The following is a 23,010-nucleotide window of genomic DNA, read 5'->3' as shown; positions in this document are numbered from 1 at the left end:
TAATAAGAATATTAATTATGAGCAGTATTTATGTATATTATGTGTTTTTTAGTTGAAAACAAATAAAAAAGTAGTGTAAAATATATTAATTTAATGAAGTAGGAAGTTTACAGTCTAGAGGAAGTTCGTTCGAAATTGTTTTTTTATTTGTTTTTTTTCCTTTTGTGCTGTGTGCAATTTCGGTTTGTTCAATAGAATTCAACAATATAATATCATTTGTCTCAGGAAGCATCCAACATAGGGCCGCAGCACATATAGCTACAGAACTGAATATTAATATGGAAACCCATTCTATTCCAATGTTCACCACGAATGGGGCTATAAAGCCACCTATTCTGCCAAACGTTGAACACATTCCCATCGCAGAGTTCCTTATAATAGTAGGAAATATTTCCGAAGTGAACAAATACGTTAACACAAAGGCACCAAAGCCGCCTATCTGACCTATTATTGCAAAGGCTAGAATAGTCGACTCCATATTTTTAGGTATAATTAAAAAAACGAGTAATGCTGAACCCGTAATGGCAAAGCAAGTTATAACGCTTATTTTTCTTTTTAGATATAAAGATGCTATCACTATTAATACTGGTGCAGGAGTTAAGGCAGCTGCCGACAGAAGAACATTGAGGTAGATATTACCTTGCAAGCGCCCGATGTATTGGTTAATGCCAGTGTATATTAAGGTACAACTAGTCCACACTAAAGGAGTCAATATTGAGTACATTCTTATCTTAGAAGTTTTGAATAAATCAGCATAGGAACCCGTTCGTTGTTGTGGATCCTTCGGTATTGACTCGGCTTCTATTTGATCAACAATGGCTTCGATATTTTCCACCGGCCGGTTGTTTCTGCAAATAAACAGAAAAATACACGGAATGAGTGTATTTATGTTACATATAGCACATACCAACCGAAATTATTCAAAATATTAATTAAGAAACGTACCTCTTTGCTATGTTTGTTAGGACAACAACAGCTTCTTTTTTCTTACCAACAGTAATTAGCCATCTCGGTGATTCGGGTATAAGCCAGTAGTATAAGACGACTATAAACCAAGGTGCACATGTGACTAGTTGTAGCTGTTTCCATTCCCTTACAAAGTATGCTATTATGGGTAATATAATGTATCCACAAACATACGCTATTTCGGCCAGTCCCATCATGTAAGGCCGAAACGACTTTCCGCTTAATTCTATCATCATGACGAAGCAGCATAGCATTGTTCCTCCCAGGGCGAATCCAGACAAAAAACGGCACATCATAAACATCCATAATTGGGTGGAGAGGGACGACAGCGCTCCGAATAAAGCATTGCAGAATAGTGCTAGAAGAACTGCTACTCTTCGGCCATATCTACAAACAATAATCAGAGAAAATTAAACATGTTATATTATAGGAGTGGGTACCTACTATCGATAGTAATAAAACTAGCACATAGTTAAATTATGTAAAATCTGTAGGTAAACCAGAGAGTGATTGCCCACTGGTAGTGATTGCCCGCTTTAAGAATAATATTGTCAGGTGCTGACTTTGAATCACTCTAGTTAGATTTGAATTTACTAAGTAGATGGCACCGAGATCAATGTACTTGTAGATTTAAAATTAACAATAGGAAACACTTAAAAAAACAGTCATGGCGGATTTTGTCAAGACGGGTGAAAATGTTACTCAAACAGGTAAAGACTTTAACAATTTTACTAAGGAATTACTAGCTTAGAGGTTAAAGGACATCATCCATTTTGGTCCAAAATCAAAAGTGCCGGCCAAAAAATAAAAGGCTGTACAAGATGTATCCAACAATTTATCTACAAGATAAATTGCTGAAAAATATGGTTTGGCTTAAAAAAATTCAAACGCAAATACAAAAAATGAAAATCCTACGTTAAATCTACTAGTGAAAATGTTAATTGTAAGGAAATAGATACAACTTTAGGGAAGAATAACCAACAGCGAATTGAACATTTTGAGCAACCACTTGAACTGATATCAAAGAAGATAAAAAAAAATACATATAAAATTCAAATTTTTGCGTCATCTTTGTTTTGAAGTAGATGATTCTGTCTCTACCGATTCTGACTCATCAACATCAGCTCAAGAATTTGATAATATAGTTAATAAGGCCAAACGCAATTTATTTTGAAATTTTGAAGACTGTACTACTAGAATTTAAGTTTAATGTTTTGTTTTGTTTATTTAAAGCCTATTTTGTCATTTTAAAATTGATTATTTTGTTTTAAGATACTGGGCAATTACTGTGCTTTGATGTGGGCAATTAGTGTAAGTAATGGGCAATGACTGTACTTTTTGAAGGATTTTAAATTTATTTCAATATTTTCTAAGTTACGTAAGTTTTAACTAAAAACTGTTAATATTCTGTTTAACAGTTTATTGAGTTATAAGAAAATAGTCATAAAAGGTCGATAACTAAAATACTTTCTTTAATTTTTCATCTCAATGTGTTTGAAATGCTTAAGTGGGCAATAGCTATACGGTCCTATAGATATCCTATTTTAGATTTACTTTAAAGTAAAACGGAGGAATAAAATGAATGAGAATTTGGTAACACTCGAAAAGCCTGGAACATAGGCCAGCACAACAGACTATTTTTTTTTTGTAGCAGAAGCGTTATTCGTATTACACAACGGCATAAGATGTCACAGTGTTTAGCTTTTCTTGATGTGCTTTCGTTTGTAGTATTATACTTAAATCTTTGATAATTTACCTGTCAGAGATGAATCCGTAAATCAAGCTCCCTGCTCCGACTCCAACTTGCAGCATTGACTGTGAGAGACTTGCCCATGATTTTTTGTTACATATCAACTGAAAATCACTTGTGATCGAGGTGACAATAGTGCTGGTATCAAATTCCGGGTTTTGGCATGGACAGTAGTTGGTTGCATTGTTTACGCCGTCATCCAAGCACGTGTAATCTGCCTTAGGTAGCAAGAACACTACATTGCTCAATTGGAACTCCCCAGGCAGACGAGCCAATGTTATAAGGAAAAGTATCCAAGCCTGGTATCTTCCAAAGCGGCCGATTGCTTTCTCTATCCCATCTTCACCGTGTAATTCCATTTTTAAGAATTTTTACACACAGTATCACACGTTAGAGTAATGCACACACTATGACAATCAAGAATAAACTACAGTAGTACTACATGAGTACAAATAGTAACGCGTGGTAAAGATAAAACCGGTATTACGGTTCACTTGATACGTACTTTACACAAAATTGCGATAAAATGTATGCCAGCAACAGACGGAGATGAGCGTCTTTATCTTATGAGATGGTTTAACTAAACAAAGAACAACATATATTAAAATCTTGATTTAAAATTATTGATAGGTACTACTTAATGATGCCATCGGTCGTACTTTTTGTTTGTTATTGTTCATTTGTTTTCCTGTCGTCGTGTCGGCGTTCACACACGAACAGCATTTTGCTGTCGACGCAGAACCGGATAGCGAAATTTATTCATATGCGTGTTGTTTACTTAAACTTAATACTTTTATTTATTTTATTTAAAAATATTACCAAAAAGATTACACCACATACCTACTAGATAAAACAATATTAAGGGCTGATTTTTCAATGGTCGGATAACTTTTAACTGAAGAATAAGTTTGGCATATTGACAGTTTTAGTATGGGAAATATGTCAAAATGACAAAGTTATTCTTCACTTAAAAGATATCTGACGATTAAAAAATCAGCCCTTAGTAATATAAAATAAAACACTAACATAATATAAAATAGTGAAAGCAGTTTCATTGCTGCCTTTGCTGGATGTACAATATTTTTAAAACTTAAGATTCTTTTTTGCATTTGTGTCTGATTTGTGTGTAGTGAAAATAAAATAACATATAATATTGTGCTACACTTTATTTACTTAATTATCACAGCCTTTATGTACCTTTACATAGACAATCAATTGCATGGTTGAACTTAGTTCTAGCCTATTGCCTATAGGGAACAATATTATGGAGCGTAGCTAATTCTTAAAATTATGTAAAAAGATCTCGTAATAGTCAACACAACAAAGGACTTCACTAACTTTCCAAAGTTAAAAATAAATTCCAACGAATACTATTTTGTCATAACACTCATCATTACATTGAGTAACATTTAAAAATACGTCGATTAATTCTTACACAAGGCACATTAAGGAATACTTTGAGAAGATTAATAAAATTATTTGCATTATAAAAGCCTTAAATACGTTTAGCGCTAGATGAGATTACGCTTCGCCCTCTTCTAGTGTATCTGGGAGTTTCTTGCCGCGGGTATCAGGTAAGATGACACAGAGGCCAGCCCCGGCAAGCGGAATGAGGCCAAAGACCAGTGGTGGCAGCCATGGGCTAGTTTTAGATAGAGTCGCCACGAACGGGGCGATCATGGACCCTATTCTCGCGACTGTAGACGACAGGCCCACTCCTGAGTTCCTGACGACTGTTGGGAACAGCTCTCCAGCGTATAGATACACTGTGGCGAAAGATATGCTGGTGCCCCACAGGCCGATGCAGCCGAGACTCAGGTGGCTGGCCCCGGAATGCGGCACGATCATAATCAGTAAGCAGCTCAAGCCAGCTATGCAGTTGGAGGTGATCAATGTCTTCTTTCTGCCCAATAATCTGTTGGCGTATATTGAGACCAAGGTGCCTGGAATCTGAAAGATGAAAACAAGTTTTATGTTGAAAATACTTTATAGGTTAAGACATTATGCAAAAATTACAGTGTTTTTCTACATTTTTATAAACAAGGAGATAAGACTAATTAATAAAATTACATGAATTGTAGTTAAACATAATATGCGTAGATAAATCATGTTATGACTTTAGGCGATTTGTTTTGTTATTGATGACTAATATTGTCAATTATACAAACAGCAGATCTCTTGATTCAGTTAATGTCCTTTGTGTCTATTAACAATCTCTATTAACAATACAACTATGGAATTTCTAAGTAATATAAACTGTAATATCTTACAACCTGTCTATTAATTCATAAAATGTCCTTTTGTTCATCAGCAAGATGAATATTTGCACGATGACCTTCGTGGTCTAGTAACTTTGATTATAAGACTGGTAAGTAAGAAAATTGGAATCGTAAAAAGTGTCTTTGATGACCACAGTTTTTAGTTTATGTATTCTATTACCGACATAGCCCGACGGATTAGCAAGCTGAAGTGGCAATCGGCAGGGCACATAGTACGTTGAACTGACGGCCGATGGGGCAGCAAGGTTCTGGAATGGAGGCCGCGTACCGGAAAACGCTGTGTGGGACGTTCGCCTACAAGGTGAACCGACGACATCATAAAGGTAGCAGGGAAGCGCTGGACGCAGGCCGCTACCAATCGATCAACATGGAAAGCATTGGAGGAGGCCTATGTTCAGCAGTGGACGTCCTATGGCTGAAATGATGATGATGATGATGATTTTATTACCTGGATAGCAGCAGAGATAGCGACGTTAGTGAATATGTTTCCGGAGACGTGGCCGATGTACTGCGACACGCCGAAGAAGCACAGCCCGCACACGAACCAGTTGAAGCAGATGGCAGCGGTGCGCGCGCGCAGGCGTGGCGTTCGGAACAGCGCCAAGAACGAGGCGTGCTCCTCCACTTTATTGCTCATTTCCACAACCATCTTCTGCGTGGACGACGCAATGCCTTCTGTTGGGAGGCCGTTCCTGTAAACGAGGATAGATGTTATTTTTCAGTGTTTATGAGTTTATTTATAAGAAAAAAGAATTTATTCAGTGTGTATTAAAACTTTTGCTTAGTTGAACACAAGATGGACGGTGTAAAATGTCCTAGTATGTTTTATTTGTATTTAAGATTTGAGGATGAAAAGCTTTATACAGTGTGAGTCACGTTAAAGTGTACATATGAAAATAGATGAAACTAGACCTATTTTTATCGACAAAAAAGAGGACAAAAATTTTTTGAGATTTTTTTTAAATTTTTTATAGATTTTTTTTTCTTCCAATTACTTGTTGTAAAGAAAACGTAATAACTTTTAAACTAAGCGGTATATCCTGATAAAATAAAAATAGTAATAATGCAAAATAACAGGCGATACTAAAATAATACATAAAATACACAAAAAATGCCAACAAATAATAAAAAATGATACTTTTTGAAAAAAATCTGCTTAAAAATTCGTGTTTTTTTGGTTATTTGATAAATTTCTCCAAAAAATGCCCCTATAACTGGTAGTTTTTATTACTTTTTATTATTCTCTATCGTATTATCTTTGTAAAACCAAAAATCGCATGTCTCTATCCCTATCACAACATTTGCTATGAAAGTCTAACATGTTAAGTTTTCAATGGCAAAGTTTCAATTAAATTGTTTAAATTTTAGAGGTAGAAAATATTGTTCAAGCAAGCGACGGTATGTCTATGGACAATCACAAAAAGCTACGTATTTTTTTCGCGGAGCGACGATCGACCTATCTCACCTCCCCAATGGTCGAAGCGTGACTGACGTTAACCGAATAGAACGCTGTGATTGGTTGCTGGTATTCGGTTTAACGGCAATCTTATATTATAACTCAAAATTTTAGGTACCTAAAATCCTGTGACCAACGTATTTCGCTTTCTCAATTCAAAATAATTATAAGAAGATATTTTTTTGACTATTGTGTGGAAAGTATATTTAATTACAATGATTTTAGTATGATTTTAGCAATTCTGCGAGCTATGTCGGTTACTTTGGTTCTCCTACGGATCTCCTCATTTCAAGTTCTCGAGTGGCGACCACGGACTGGAAAACGTAGCGTGGGCAGGCCTCCTACTAGGTGGACCGACGATCTGGTAAAGGTCGCGGGAAGAGCCTGGATGCGGGCAGCGCAGGACCGTTCATTGTGGAAAACCTTGGGGGAGGCCTTTGTCCAGCAGTGGACGTCATTTGGCTGAAACGAACGAACGAACGAACGATTTTAGTACATGCTACACACAAATTGAATGAAAATTGTGAATGCAGTAACCAAATGTTTCATTGCAACCGAAGGTGTAACACGATGAGAACGCGAAAATGACCCCGTTTTTTATCGTTTCATGTGATTTTTTCGTATTAATTTTGCTTCTATTACGATAAAATTTATTTTGTATGTAGCTAAATAGATATTTTATCATCTGATTTCAAAGGTATTGTTCTAACTTATATCGTTTATGAACTATTATTGTGTGACCATCAAATTTGAGTGTAAATGAGAAGTACCCACTTAGGATATACAAATACCTTATTTTAAAAAATTATAATACTACGGGTACTTATTTAAAGAGGGAATCCTGTCATTGGCTATACCAGTCTAAATCGTATAACTAATATTTTCAATGTATCGCTGTTGGTTTCTTTTTATTAAATAAATCAGGAATTGAACTGAATGTCTTAATGACTGCAAGTTTTCGACTTCCAACATAAATAATTTACTCTGCAATCAAAAACTGGTTCGCAGTTTCGCACAATCTCTCGGGTTAGGCAATTTGGTGTCAACGGGCTTATAGTACTTGTTTCCATTACACTTATATTAACGCAGATATTATAGTGTCTATTTATGTTAGACTTGTTTTTAATGAATCTATAGAATGGAAAAATTCGTGAATATTTTACCTTTTAGCTGCAACTTCCATGATTTTAGATGCTTCATCGGCTTTTCCAGCGGTCAATAGCCATCTTGGCGATTCTGGTAGGAAGAAATAGTAGCTGAGGAACAGCACTGATGGAAGAGATATAGCTAGCTGGAAAGTGCTCCAATCCCGTAGGTAGTAGCCAAATAACGGCAAGGACAAGTGCCCAATGTTGAAGGGAATCTGGTAGATAATGCCAACGCTTTCTCTGTACTTGGCCCCAATCAGTTCCATGGTGAGGACGAAGCTGGTGACCATAGTTCCTCCAGTAGCAACGGCGAGGAAGAACCGTAGAGTCGTAAACATGTACCAGTTCACGGAATATGCTGTAGTTACACCAGCTATCAGCTGGAGAAAAACTGCGGCAAGGAAAGGCATCCGACGCCCGAACCTGTAAGTAAACATAAAAAAGCTATCAATAAACGTTTATGTTTAGATATTGCATTATAATAATCGCGTGAGAGAGCACGCAACAAAACGTGATCTCAGAGGAAGTTTTATCGCAAACAGATCAATGCCTAAGGTTATCTTTCTGATATCCGTAAATTAAGATCATATTTTGGTTCCCAGAGCAAGGTACATACTGTAGCCTACTTGCGGTAGCTACAATTCGGCAATTGTGGGACCGACGAAAATAGAACGCTCCCCTTTCAGGCGTCATTTGCTAAACTAATCTCATCCGGCACCCCGATATATCTTAATCTTACAATAGCGAACAGGATGTGCCAATTTATTCGAGATGGTTGTAATGCTTTAATACGATTTGCACAGTGATTCTCACAACTGACCTGTCAGAGAGATGTCCAAAGAGCATGTTCCCGACGAGGATTCCCAGCATGAAGATAGTTTGAGTGAGATTCTTCAGCCATTCTCTATTACACACGAGGTTCCACTGAGATATGATTGTTTCCTTGAATATGCTGTGATCATAATCATAGTCAGTACAGTTGGCGTGACAAATATTGTCGAAGTGATCGGTCGAGGGGTTTTCAGCGCACGTGAAGTTCGTGGGAGGAGCGAGGAAGATGATGCTCATCTGGTGCCAGGCCACCGGGAACTTGACTAGGAAAACGATGAAGCAAATCCATATTTGCCACTTCCCAATGGCCCCGATTGCCTTCGTGATGGGGTCTTCGGAGGCATTCTGAGACGCGACGTCTTTTGTTTCGTTCTCCAACACTGTAATAAATTATGGCAGATTAATTTTTTACCGTTTTGTAAGTCTCACGTACGTCATGTTTATAAAAAGTTATTGTTTTTGTAGGTAAATTAACAAAAAAAGGTGTTGTCTCTGACTCAGGACTGGTACCTAATTAAAGTGTTGTTTGTAACTTTGATAAGAGGATATACTCATAGTTCTATGACCTTACTATGAAAACAAAACTACGGAAATATTCGCATTCAGTTATGGTCGAGATAAAATACTTATTTTTGGCGAAAATACCAAAGGTAATTTATGGTTCATCACTTAAATCTTTCAAAGTTAATGATCTTGCATCGCTATTTATGTTTTATGCTTAGGTTTTATGTATAAGTGAAACAGGTTTACAAGATATTTGACACCTTTTTCCCTGTTCAATTTCATACCTATTCGCAAAGTGTAACCACTTTATATCTAGAGTGTAACGATTGCACTCTCAATGAGATAATATCTTGTTACCACTTGCGTTCAATGTTCCTCACGTGTCAAACGTCAAGGAGTCCTTTATACATCTAACAACGTGTCCAGTTACACCCAAGACTATGCACGTTTTGTCATAATTAAAAAAATATTTCATACAGAGAGTCTCTATGTATATTTTCCCGAGGCGTTAGCGCAGCTTTACGTTACAATAATACATAGTCCACTTGACTGTTAATTTTTTTTTGCAAAAAAGCACAAGCCCAATAAGTGATGCACACTTTTTGTGTAACATAATATTGAGGTAAAAATATAGGTATCCACTAATGTTCTTGTTTTTTTTTTTGTGTTTACGATATATTTTACCTCATTCACCTTGAGTTTCACGTGTTTTTAAAATGTGAGTTTTAATAAAATGAGGTCTCAAATGCAGTGTGATTCGATACGCAGAGTAGATTAAATCCGCAGGTTGGTAGGTAATAATAAATATTCTACAAGATTGGATAACACTCATGGATGTTTTATTCCTTGCATTAGAAACATATTCGCGGCACATGCACGTACCATGATTTAAAATAGGTAGAAATTAAAAAAAAAAACATTATTTTAAGGCGAAAAACAGTGAAGTGAGTGAAGTTATTATAATAGAAGTATGTAAACCTAATTATTACTTGCGTTAAATTAATTTATTTGTAGTAATTAAGAACAAGGTACCTAACTTACATGAGTGATTAATCGGTTTATTTATTTACACCAATTGGTATAATTCCACGAAATAAAATATTTACTTGACGCCTCGTGGCGACTCGTCAGCTCACCCCCGACCCAGAGATATGGGTTGATGTGATATGATGAGCGGGGCGCAGTCTGCCGGCGCAGTAAGTAATCATGATGCAACACAAACACAGACAGTGTGTCCGCGAGGAAACAAGTTATTCATCAGACAACTGCGTACTAGACGCGATAAGGTAAATTGTTGACATACATTCGTCGACACTTTAATACGAACACGATAAACGAAACCATTTTATCGATTTTACGTTCCTCGTGGACTCTCTGTCGTCTGTCTTCCCGGTGACTAAAGAGACCCGCTTTTATATGTGAAAAACAAGGCCCTGACAAGGGTGACTAGGTACCAATAATAAACCGTGACTTTTTTGAAAAGACACTTATTAACTTTGAATTGAATACAATGTTGAATGAATGTTTAAGTACCTACCTACATTACGTAAATTATTTTGTAGTTCAGGATATTATAAAGATTTAACGCGTACTTGTACTATTGCGTTATGTGATAGGCTAATCGTGTACATTGGTCCTACTGATCATAAATAGCTCTTGTGGTAATTATGTGTTTTATCAGCGATACCGATGCAATGTAGGTACTTACTGGCCGAGCCTCCTTCTGACTAACGACCCTACGTTTACGTACCTAGTAGGTAGGTACTATCTACTGGTGTAATTTAGCTTAAAAATTCACATTATCGAAACGTCATGTCTAAGTATCCGATTAAATTGTCTAGACAAACCTAAAGAGGATTTAGGACGCTATTTGGATCAAATATGTAATTGCTCAATAATGAATAATAAATAAATAAATAAAATAAATAAATAAAATACAAAATAAAATCTAACTGCATAAAGTCTCATATTTCTAATACCAATTAAGGTTGAAGTCAATAAATAAATAAAATAAATGTTTTGTAGAGTAAAAACAAACCTAGAGCGTGTGTCTACAAACGCAAAGTAACTACCTAGACCTACCTCCGTTTTTGTATTAGCTATTATCCTCTAAAGTTTCAATTGCCTGCTTCCTGTGATCATCCGAATTGTATTTTAAACGACAATAAAAATGTCATATAGTTGTCCTGACCGTTCTGTGTAGGAGGTAGCTAGGTAGGTACGTAAACTTAAAACTCGTTTTATTTGAATGTTAGGTAAGCTTGCTTATTATATTATAGATTATAGATGTTGCAGGCTATTCAAAAAATATTCTTTAAAATGAAATTGGTTATAGCGTAATTACCTATCTATCTAATTTGACCGAGAAAGATTACTTAAAACTTTTACTTTTACTATAGATAGAGTCGACTAAAGACTGGGATAGAGATTTATGTTTTGGTATTTACTCTTAATTTCTTAAATAAGTAGACAATAATAAAATGTTAAAAGTTAACAATAAGTAAGTATGAGCAGTGAGTTAACTATAATAATATGTATTTTGTATAATTGATATTAAACTAGTTATTAATGTTGACAGGAAGAACGAAAATTATACTCCTTAGTCTGATGATGATTTGGATTTAAACACGCATTTTTTTAGTCTGATGGACGTATAAGTTAAGTAGGAATCTGTATAGTTTAGTACGTATTTAAAGGGACTTATTTTTGTAGGTACGAGAAGGTAGCAACACCACTTTACGCAGACACTACTCGAAGAAATGATGGAAAACTACACTGGACCGGGTCGGGAGAGCGTTCACCCTTGCATGAAGTACGTCGGCCCATAATAACCGCTACTCCAAAAAGAAATTACCTACCAACCTTAAGCTTTTTTCCATAAATTGCACGTCTCGAAATGGTTCCCGGAATAATAATTTACGAGACAACGATTTTGAAGCTAAAATTATTCACACGAAAACTACGGAACTACCTTAAAGTTACTTTTGTTAATAAATTGTGTAAGAACCCTAATATGGGTGATTTCCATTAATAATTAGATTAATAGCGGTTGTAGTACGAGTAGTTACCAAAACTAGTTTCATTGTTATTCATTCATAATAATAGAAGTTCATAGAATCCATATGTAAAGCGAAAGTAAATGTCACTTGCTAAATTAGTATAATTATGATTGCGTTAAATGCGTAAAATCATCTAGTTTGTTAATTTGAAATAGTAAGTTATGTACATAATGCTTATATAATTTACAATCATTACGCCCTATGAACCTTGATTGATTACGATTAGTCATGTCCATTGGGACAGTATGTATTGTAATGGTACAATAACGATTGAACTGTAACTTTCTTGATTCCGGGATAGTACGTATCATCGTTGAACTTTCTGACGTAAGTGACTACGATGTTACTTTACATCAAGATGTCATGAGAGGTCGAGTAGTGTGAAGGCACAATGGAAGCGAAACTTGATCACCCTCGTTAAATTTAACGATAGCGAACGTTTCTTACAACAGAAAATAATGTTTTCAATAACTATAAAAATGGTTGAATGGTGTAGGTAAAGGTAGCAGGAAAGATCGGTTTTGCTCGTGAATGCGGATGTACGAGTAAGTAAGTTCGGTAAATGGAACGTTTCTTGGGCAGATGGTAGAGTCAGAACCTTGACTCCTGTTATCAAGTGTCACCTACTTTTGTAATGTATTGAATTAATAACTAAATAGGTACTTATGAGTACATTCTTATCTCATAGGGGTAAAAAGTAGAAGTAAACTTTATTAAAATATTAAAAATCTGCACTGATAGATAACGCGAAAAATAATTAGGTTTATTATGTATAAGTTTTGATCAGGGTAGTTAGAGTTTAAAGGTAAAGGTCTTTGAAATCTCCTCGTAAAGTAGGTAGTTTAACTTTAAGTAACTTATAATGATTTCCGAGTGACGAGGAGATACGTAGGTAGGAAGTACGTACCTACATCTACCTATTGGGTACTTACATGACTTAAAAAGCTAAAGCGAAGCTTTAGAAAAAGGTGTCTCATCTCTTAATTGTAAATGGGTAAGAGATTTTGCGTCAATACCTACATAAAAAGTTTATCCGTAATAAAAAATATTCACAAAGCGGTAAAAACAAGTTTGTGACATAAGAATTTTCTTAAATTCAAAACTTGGTGTACTTAGTCCAATTTAAATTAACAGATTCTCAAACTACACCCTCTACCATCCTCGAAATTAAGATAAATGGGACTCTTATCGTCAATATTGAACTTGAATGCAATCGGATCAATGTTACTCGGATGTTGATAAACAGGAACGAAGCAAGCAAATGACATTGTGTTAAGAACTTTGATCTTATTAGAGTGAGACCGTTTTAAGATAACTATGTTAACTATAACTACTTAATTTAAAATCATGACTAATTTAACGTGATTGTGACCTAAACTATACAAAATAGAATATTAATTTTCGATACATAAAGCTTGCCCATTAATTGTTCAACTTTGTTTTTTTTTAAGTAGTTAAGCAAAAAAAAAAAATGTAAAAGAAAGAGCGAGTGTTTGAATGTAAAACATCTATTCTACCTATCTACTAGGGCTTTTTCTGTATATTTAAGTTTTAACTAGAGCATAAGTACATATTAAGTATGTTTATATTAGGCGTGTATTATACTCGAGTGATTAATCCAAACTTAGCCTGAAAATACTTTGAAGTACCAAACTGTTGTTAAAATGTAAAAAATATTAATGAAAGTAATCTTGTGTTGTTAAACTTACTTACTACGAAGAATTCAAGAATACAACGTTCCAAATTAAATTTTTTTTAAATTAAATTGAACTTAAAACGCAAACTGATAAAAATTGTTAAATAAATAAAAAAAAAATGACTTACTTTTGAGTGATCCTTATTGATGCACTGTCTTTTTTAGAAGATCACACAAAGCAGCGAGATTGAAACGTAGTCGCAGCGTCTCGGACTGCGGTCCAACACGCATTGATTGCCGGCTCGCTGCGCGGTAGGTATTATCGTATCACATCTTGACTGCGATGACGACACGTCTCCGGTGCCATGACGAGGAAAGCCCCGCAAAAGCTCAGACGCACGTCTGAATTCCGATGCGATAAAAACTCGTTTGTTTGATAACATGAATTATGCATTTTTTTAGAATAGAATAGAATATTGTTGTATTGTAAGTTATATTGTATAGCCTGTGGTTCTATGTTATGTTATGGTTGTATCTCTGTTTTGTACACCAAATAAAATAAATAAATACTTTAATCAATAATGTAGGGTGTATTTTAGTAGTTAGTGTTAATTCTGTTTGTAATTGCGTTATAATATACCTAATTAATATATTAAAAATGAGTTTAATGATTTTACACTTTTCACTTCGTCCTGTAATGCAGGCAAAAATTCACGAGTTCTTGAAACGTTAATGAAAATTACATAATGAAAAGTAGGTATGTGCACCTCTGTAAACGATTCGCGATTAGTATTAAAACTTTTAAGACACGAGAATAGGTATAGTAACAAAGAAGTATCGCTACTTAACTAATTGGATTAAGTAGTTACTCAAATTGTTTTGCAATAAGCTAAGGTAAGTGCCCCCTACTTCGGTATATTAAGGCTCTTACGACTTTAACAATTTATTTAAAAATAACCAAGGATGATATCAGTATGAAAGCTTTTGTATGCTAAAGTTTGGTCTTTTGACAGTAACTTAATACATAAATTATAGTTATATTGTTTAAACTTTTTTTAATATTAATTGTTCTGCGGACCTCTTGTTTGGATCCTGTTTCGTGATAAAATTTTGCTCTGTTTCTAAGTTCGTGAACTCATGTCCCCTATTTCGGGATATAGTTTTACGCATCGAGTTAGGATATTTTAATGATAGATCGCCCGGAGTCCTGCCAGCAGGACTTAAAGTACTTCCGGTAGGACGCAAAATTAAAAGATCACAGTTTCGTAAGTATACATTGTACAAATTTCAAATTTACACGAAAAAATAGAGTGTTTCTCTCTCTTTCACCCAATAGTGCCCAAGATCGAAAAACGCGACTAACCGTTAGTCGGAGCCCGATGGCGCACGAGTATACACGGGGGCAGCGCCTTCGCGCTCGCGCGACACATTTTGACGCGCCGGGCGTGGAGTCGGCAACATTTTGGCGATAATATTATAATGAATGTGAAGTATTCAAGCCTAATCAAACATTTATAATTTATTTCTTGTTTTTGTTTTTAATTTGTAGTGTATTTGTAAGTGATAGGTGTAATTTCTAATACAAAGTGACGTACCAAAGTAATTAATTTAAAGTTCCTTATTATAGTTCCTATTAGTTAAGTTGAAAGAAGATAAACAAGTTTATAATATATTAAGAAAAGTAAAATACTGGTTAAACAAAATGATTCTACGACATGACTTTTTATTTAATAAACACTAACCAAGTGTTTACTACTTCTGGTGAGGATGAGTTCAAATTTGAAGGTCACCGTACTGCTGGAAGGACCAGCAAGCAAACACGTACAAATTGCGTACTGCGGGCAGGACTTGCGATAATCTTCTGGCAGGACGTTTAGAACAAAAGACCAGTCCTTCCAGAAGAGCTTTATCACGAACTTGGGAAAAAGTAACAATAATTACGGTTCCTTGTTTCGTGATACTAATTATTCCAAATTCCCCAAGTAAAATTCATGGATTATTGTCAAATTGTGTCAATTAACTATTATCTATCCCATATAAAATACAAATAAACCAAGATAAATAAAACGAATCGAATTAAAACCAAAATTACGCTGGTAGCACTTATGCTAATTTATCTTATAATTGGTCATTTATGTGAACTTCAAACTCGTGTCATATAAATTCTAGTGAACGAAACATATACCGAATTTAGATCATGAGAAACTTAAATAAATGTATTATTTGTTTCATAACTTACATTTCAATTATCATAAATAATTATTTAAAAACCAAGCATCAAAATATTATCTATAATATCCTTGATTCGGTAGTATCACGAAACAGGGGACACCCGAAAAATTATATGTACGCTATTTCGTGAGTCAATTAATCGCAATTTTAAAGGAATTCTACGTTTTCATATTACTTTTTTCTAAGCCAAATCAATTGTCAAGGAACACATGAAACCACTATTACAAGTTTTATGCAAATGGACGTCTCTTCGCCTTTTTATAAGCTTAAGAAGTTTGAGCGCTAACCTAACGGTGAGAGCAACATTTTCACGCCGCACGGCTGTTTTTGGCTCTCTGAGAGTTTGAAGCTTCGTATTGCTCTCATTTTTGGCGGCACAATGTTAGTACTTGTTTTTTAGATAGCTTAAATAATAGAGTTTTTGTAGTAATAAAGAATTTTTATAAATAATATTCCATTTGCTTATTATTTGAGCTAGAAAAAAAACTTACGAACTTACGTACTATCACGAACTAGTAGCCGTTTACCTTAACTGTAAACCTAAACAAAAAAAAACTAGTTGTAGTAGCTCGTTGAAAGCTGTAATATGTAGCATGATAATTTAATTAGACATTAATTATTACAATAATTATAAGCCGCGTCAATAACCCCACGAGTAAATTGATTGGGTAAATAAAATAGAATTAGTAAATAGATAGGAAAATAGACTTTGTTATATTGACTGAAGCTTAAAATTGTTATCCGTGTTATTTCTACGACTTGTGAGGTGAAGGAAGTGAAGAATGTGTTTTTGAAGTCTAGACATTTTTTTGTAAAAAGATTATATAGTGGATATTATTATATATTATATATATTATTATATATTATATATTATATATTACAATAGTGGAGCGCGCGGCGCGGCGGCGGTATTCGAACCCGCGGATCACGAGTCGGCCAGTGCGACCCCTTCACCGTTCGGCTATCGTGGCTTCTTACACAACTACTTCGATTGTATTCCCTGGTTATGTTCTTAAGCCGGAAAAGCGACTATTTCCTTCCGAAAAGAAGATCAACGGGGTTATACCGTAAATACCGAAGTTAGTACGTAAGCAGGTATATTTACTTCACTTCTAGCTTAAGAACTTGCTTAAGTTATGTAGGTAATAAAATCAGTAATGGTTGATATTTTCCTCATTTGATGGTAAATGATTGCCTTTATCGTACAGTTTTTAAGTATGTGCTTCTCTACCATAACATACGTTACGTGACGTTGACTAAATATTTCTCACGAAGATTTTCCGTGTTTGTTATGCGTCGATATTTTCCACTTGTGAATTCGCGACTATTATCTAATAAATAGTTACTTAACTAATAAGTACTCGAGTCTACTAGTAATAGTTAGGCACATGATAATGAGTAAAGAAATTATGATTTTCCTATTTACCCATTGAACAAAAAGGTACAAATAAAGCATTTCTGCATAGGTACTTATTCACCCAGAATGTAGATATAATTATGTAGGTATATTTTTAAGTATAAAAGCGAAGGGTCACTGACTGACTCACTCATCACGAAATCTCAGTAATTACAAATGCTAGGCGTCTCAAATTTTGCATGGGGGTTCCTTTTAGAACTTGGTGCTCACTAAGACAGGATTTTGCAAAATTCCAACACCCCTAAGTAAATGGGTAAAACGCTCAGATCATAGAAGGTAACGGATGAGCTGAACTTAACTAACTTAGTAATAATGAACATTCACGAGTATACACAAGCTTTTAAATGTAAAAAAGAGCTAAGTATCGACCCCTGAAAAAGTCACAATAATCCTCGTTCGTTTCAGCTAAATGACGTCGGCCACTGCGCAGTGCGCACTGCTGGACAAAGGCTTCCCCCATGGATTTCCACAGCGACCGGTCCTGCGCCGCCCGCATCCAGGCACCTCTCGGGCTCCCGCGGCAGTGGGCGGGAATAGCTCACACAGTTGATGGCCACTGGGGCGGAAAAGTTTTCGAGTGACGACCACGGGCGAAGAAGTGACGTAGTGTAGGCAGGGTAACACTCAATCACAGATGGCGCTACTAGCGCACTCAGCTCCTCGTTTGTGAAACATTGTAGGTACACACAATAATTTAAATAGAACACATTGAATACTTATAAGAGAAGAAAAATAAATAAAAAGTCGTTATTAAATTACATTTTTATGTAAGAAAAATAAAAACTGAAGACTTGGCTGTTTCACTTAATGCATTTGCCTAAAAACTTGTCAAGTGTCAAATATGTCAATGTCAAATTGACAAAATTCATTCTGTCAAATAACGAAACATCGTGAATATTTTTCCACGTGTGTTTTTAATAGTTAATTTCAATTAATTGAAAACAATTAAATAATTATAATGCCAGTAATGCAGAGAATAAAGTAAGTTTGACAATATTATTAACATTAATAAATTGGTAAAAGTTATAAGTAAGGAATCATCACTACATAAAACTTCACAGCTTTAAATTATTTGTGAATGATTGTTTGTTAATCTTGTTATTGTACGCATTTAAATATTTCATGTGAATTTAAATATACATTTCTTAAAGGCACATGTATTAAGTATTTATGTAGCATGATACTTGTATAATCATTATTAGTATTTTCATAACCTAACACTCTTTTTCTTCTATAGGAAACCTACCACACGTAGGGGTAAAAAAGTATTGCTTGCTAAAGAGCCTAAGCCCGTCGAAGGGCCAAAGCAATGCCTCTTCATGCAAGGACGCAATCCGTCAGAGCGCACCAGAAAACTATTGAAGGACATTTATGACTTGAAAAAGCCAGATGCTGCATATTTTACCCGTAAAAATGACTTTGTACCATTTGAAGATGCATCACTTATTGAAAAGTAAGTTATTTTTTATCCTTAATTTCTTTTACAACTTACAATCTTAAACTACCATTAACTTTAATTAGTTACTGTTATCAATTTGGTAAACTTCTTCTTTATAGAAATACCTGTACTAAAAGTATATTAATGAATAGAAATACAAGTAAATCATCATTATAAGTAATTTTAAATGTAACCTTCATCAGAAATTATCCAGTTCAAAACCTTGAGTTTGTGTTCATGTTTATTTACTAGCCTTGTACTGCATCTTGGTTTGCTTATAAATTGATTTGTTAAGCTAATTCTTTAGAATCAATGAAAGAAACCTTTTTAGTAATAATCCAGCAATATTATGTAGCTAAGATATCAGTAAAGCAGGACTTATTTGTTCACAGACTCACAGTGAATGGTTATTGATTATTAATAATGTTTTTTTTATTTTCAGGTTGTGTGACAAAAAAGATGCTGCATTGTTTGGAGTGGGTTCACATTCCAAAAAGAGGCCACACAACATAATATTGGGAAGGACCTTCAATTACTCAATATTGGATATGATAGAGCTCGGAGCTGAGAACTTTAAAGCAATGTCAGATTTCCAGAACATGAAAGTCCTTGCGGGGCTCAAACCTTGCCTGTTATTCAACGGGCCAGCCTGGGACTTGAACGAAGACCTAAAAAGATTAAAGTCATTGTTCACAGATTTCTTCTACAGAGAAAAGGTAAAACACTAGAACTTGCTCTTGAAAAAATAATGTAAATAATATTTTAAAGCTTGGGGTTTGATAATCCATATCCTTCTCTATTATATCGATCAAAACAAAACTCTGTACCTTCTTGTTGTTTAAATAGTTAATTTTGGGTTACGTTTTAGGTCGAGACAATCAGGCTGCAGGGTTTGGAGCATGTACTCAGTTTCACAGCCACAGATGACGGTATGATTTACCTGAGGTCATACAGGATACTGCTAAAGAAAAGTGGTCAGAGGACACCTCGAGTGGAATTGGAGGAAATTGGTAATTTTTTGTTTTTATTTCACAATAGACTTAGAAAGAGGTATAATCTTGAATCTAGATTCTAGATGAATATAGATGTCACTATTCACCTCCACTTGTAATCTTTATATGGAATAAAAAAATAAATACTTGTGTTTTTAAGTAATTATAACTCATAAATCATTGATGAAACTTTTATATAAAATCACTATCAAAACAAAGCCTTCTAAAATACATCACACATCAAAATTTTAACATATAGGTACAATATTAATTTTATTTCAGGCCCATCAATAGATTTCAAACTGAGAAGAACGAAATTAGCAGCAAATGATCTCTTCAAAGAAGCTTGCAGGATTCCAAGAGAAGCCAAGACAGGTGTTAAAAAGAATATCTCCAGAGATGCATTTGGTTCAAAGTTGGGTCGCATTCACATGGGCAAACAAGATATCGGCAAACTACAGACTCGAAAGATGAAGGGTCTCAAGAAAACAACGGAAGAGAAGAAACAAATGCTCCTGAAAAAGAAAAAGGCAAAGAAAGCTGCCAGCCAAGCCGAAACAACAGCATAAATAAATGGATTTGTTACAAAAATCACTTATTTTTATTTATTAATCACCTAGTTTTATTTATTTTAAATTACATACTTTCTTCATACCTAAATCATGGAAAAAAATCTACAATAAAGGCTAGTTTTGGAAAGGTATAATGTAATTTATGTAATAGGTAGATGTACTGACAGACGACACTACGACAGCATGAATTATATTAAGCTAAACATTGTGGTATTTTGTCTTTGTAATAAATGATTTTGCAACAATAATAATGTATAGTCTTGATGTGATGTTCATTGTACGTACATACCTAAAACATGATGGTTTATTCCCCAAAGGTCCACAGCTCTAGGTGTTTTCCCAACGGGTCTACGAGTTCTACGGCATTAAAAAAGCATTTTCTAAGTAGTTTTAAAATATCTATACTTATAATAAATCTGTAGAGAGGTCAATTCTGTACATGAAATATATTTTCAAAATAACTATCAGGGGGTTATTAGTGATCGATACTGATGCCAAAATGCAATCAGTAAAATTTTTGTCTGTCTGTCTGTATGTTCCTTATAGAAACAAAAACTACTCGACGGATTTTAACGAAACTTGGTACAATTATTCTTCATACTCCTGGACAGGTTATACTTAGTATACTTAGGAGCAGAGTAGTGAAGGGAAATTTTGGGAAAACGGGAGAAGTTACTCCATTTTTTAAGCTTCCGTCGCGTGTGCAGCCTTAATGGTTAGAGTTACATAGAAATCATGTATATGTCGCAGTCAGATTGTATAATCCGCCGTTTTACATTACAGCTAAACTCTGATTTTTAATTCGACGGAATTTTGACATTTCACAAGTGTTGTCAACATTGAAACATTCCCATTATGAATGGAGAGCATTTTCACAAATTAAAAAATAATCCTTTCTTGAATTTAAGGTTTCACTTGAAAAACTAAGGCTTAAAAATGTACTGATCATTTCAAAATGATTATTTGAATTTTTATTATCATATTATGGAAGTTACAAAAAAAATTGGGAAATTATTTTTCTATTACTGGAATCCCTGCCCAATAATCCATGGGTTACAAACCTTTTTATGAAAATCCTTTTGTTAATAAAATCTTAGCTTCATAAAATACTCAATTTAACAAGATGCCAATTTTATAATCCAAGTTGATTATGATGACGACAATGATGATTGATGATCAATACATATTTTCGTTTATGTTAATATGTTGTTTTACTGTGTTAAAAACACGTTTTTTTCTATTTAATCTCTAAAATGTACATAATAATTAGTGTACATTGAATTCACAATACAAACAATAGTTCATTCTTGTAAGTTGTACTTGATGAAATTTAATTAAATATTATTTATTATTAATTCTAAGCAAAAAAGGCTTATTACATCTGAATTGTCAAAAAATGACAGCTGTCAGAATTCCGTCGAATTAAAAATCGGACTATAGGTATTTTGCATTACAGCTCTGTTTTGTAATACGGCGGATTAACGTCTAGCCGGATTGAATACTGCTGAATGAAAATCCGCCGGAATGTATTCGGCGCCAAACGTTCTTCAATACGGCTAGCCGTAATGTAAAACAGCGTGTTACCCGCCGCTTTGACAGTTTTTAGTTCCTATTTTCAATACCGTGGCGCTGCCGGACAAAGTGGCTATGGATTCTGGTGTTCGGCGGAATCCTACACAATATTATTAGTGTAAAAATATGAAATCATGGCTGTGGCCGGTGAAGATAATTTTATCTTAAAGAAAAATAACCCAGAAAAAATGACTAAAACTTTATAGTTTTGAGTTACCTGTTCCCTTTGATCATTTTTAATGTCTAAAAAAGACTAAAGCCAAATATCTAATTAATTCTTAAAATGTTTAGAAAAGTCTAATTGTTTTGAGTTACTTTTTTTTAGATGGCTATCCCTTGTGATTTATAAATAAGTAAAAAAAAATACTGAAGCCAAATATATTATTTAGTATACAGTAACGAAGGTAATAATTCTTAAAATCTGTCTTATTACAATTTATTTTCATTAAACATTGTTTTATTTTGTAAGTATGGTCACCCTACAATCTGTAGTAGTACGATGCGGCTAAACGTGGGCCGCCGTATTGAAGAACGTATCGCAATGACAATCCGCCTAAACGTTGAACCGCCGTATTACAAAACAGAGCTGTAATGTAAAATGCCTAGTGGTAATGTAAAACGGCGGATTATACAATCCGACTGCGACATATATACAGGGTGGATACGATAAGTCATCTCACCCGATTATTTCTAAACTATACCTACTATTACAAGATAACGAAAAACTGGTTACTGATCCTGAAAGTGCTTCACGAGCTATTTCAAACGGTGCTAATAATAGGTTTCAGAATAAACTGGAACTATCCGAAAATTCAATATTTCCAGCTTCCATACATTTGGTAAAGTTACATAATTTTAAAAACTACACAAGATATCGTAAAACTGGTTACTGATCCTAAAAGTGCTACACGAGCTCTATCCAACGGTATCAACATCAAGTTACAGAAAACTGGGTCTATCCTAAAATTCAATGTTTCCGTCTTCCATACATTTAAGTAGTACTATCACAGTCATGGCACTCATCTCTTGATAATTTTATAGCAAGTAAAGCCTAAAACTAATGTTTTTCACAAATAATTTAAAAAAAGATGCAAATTAGGAGTTTATTTAACCGACTTTTTAAGTTTATTAATTAACAAAAAATAAATTACACTTCTA

At 34.5% G+C, this 23,010-nt stretch overlaps 3 protein-coding genes across 3 annotated transcripts; 1 reads left to right on the top strand and 2 right to left on the bottom strand.

Moving 5' to 3' along the window:
* Nucleotides 1-71: 71 nt before the first annotated feature.
* Nucleotides 72-3,317, bottom strand: LOC114366113 (organic cation transporter-like protein). Its single transcript, XM_028322899.1, has 3 exons — nt 2,723-3,317; nt 946-1,353; nt 72-848 (listed from the first exon to the last, which is right to left on the bottom strand). Exons 1-3 carry the CDS (start codon nt 3,073-3,075, stop codon nt 86-88), a joined length of 1,524 nt encoding a protein of 507 aa, XP_028178700.1. The 5' UTR covers nt 3,076-3,317; the 3' UTR covers nt 72-85.
* A 547-nt stretch (nt 3,318-3,864) lies between these two features.
* LOC114366114 (organic cation transporter protein) lies at nt 3,865-13,941 on the bottom strand. Its single transcript, XM_028322901.1, has 5 exons — nt 13,818-13,941; nt 8,420-8,810; nt 7,615-8,022; nt 5,444-5,687; nt 3,865-4,666 (listed from the first exon to the last, which is right to left on the bottom strand). Coding segments are annotated over exons 1-5 (1,473 nt in total). The 5' UTR covers nt 13,819-13,941; the 3' UTR covers nt 3,865-4,237.
* A 4,202-nt stretch (nt 13,942-18,143) lies between these two features.
* On the top strand, nt 18,144-20,297 carry Non3 (Ribosome production factor 2-like protein Non3). The gene is made up of 5 exons (XM_028322896.1): nt 18,144-18,259; nt 18,516-18,731; nt 19,159-19,432; nt 19,585-19,726; nt 19,991-20,297. The coding sequence occupies exons 1-5, from the start codon at nt 18,237-18,239 to the stop codon at nt 20,275-20,277; spliced, it is 942 nt and encodes a 313-aa protein (XP_028178697.1). The 5' UTR covers nt 18,144-18,236; the 3' UTR covers nt 20,278-20,297.
* The last annotated feature ends 2,713 nt before the right edge of the window (nt 20,298-23,010 follow it).

This window comes from Ostrinia furnacalis, unplaced genomic scaffold, assembly GCF_004193835.3.
Source record: "Ostrinia furnacalis isolate ACB-3 unplaced genomic scaffold, ASM419383v2 OfSCF0535, whole genome shotgun sequence".
In the NCBI taxonomy this organism is placed as follows: Eukaryota; Metazoa; Arthropoda; class Insecta; order Lepidoptera; family Crambidae; genus Ostrinia; species Ostrinia furnacalis.
The sequence above is the reverse complement of the archived record's forward strand: the minus strand, read 5'-3'. Positions and strand labels throughout refer to the sequence as shown.

Excerpts from the sequence above, each read along its gene's own strand:
- Non3 (XM_028322896.1), top strand. The coding sequence starts at position 18,237 with ATGCCAGTAATGCAGAGAATAAA. Across the intron at positions 18,732-19,158 it reads GATGCATCACTTATTGAAAA|GTTGTGTGACAAAAAAGATG; the intron begins GTAAGTTATTTT and ends TTTTATTTTCAG. Across the intron at positions 19,433-19,584 it reads ATTTCTTCTACAGAGAAAAG|GTCGAGACAATCAGGCTGCA; the intron begins GTAAAACACTAG and ends GTTACGTTTTAG.
- LOC114366113 (XM_028322899.1), bottom strand. The coding sequence starts at position 3,075 with ATGGAATTACACGGTGAAGATGGGATAGAGAAAGCAATCGGCCGCTTT. Across the intron at positions 1,354-2,722 it reads TACGGATTCATCTCTGACAG|ATATGGCCGAAGAGTAGCAG; the intron begins GTAAATTATCAA and ends TATTGTTTGTAG. Across the intron at positions 849-945 it reads CTAACAAACATAGCAAAGAG|AAACAACCGGCCGGTGGAAA; the intron begins GTACGTTTCTTA and ends GTTTATTTGCAG.
- LOC114366114 (XM_028322901.1), bottom strand. Across the intron at positions 5,688-7,614 it reads ATGGAAGTTGCAGCTAAAAG|GAACGGCCTCCCAACAGAAG; the intron begins GTAAAATATTCA and ends CCTCGTTTACAG. Across the intron at positions 4,667-5,443 it reads CTATCTCTGCTGCTATCCAG|ATTCCAGGCACCTTGGTCTC; the intron begins GTAATAAAATCA and ends TTCATCTTTCAG.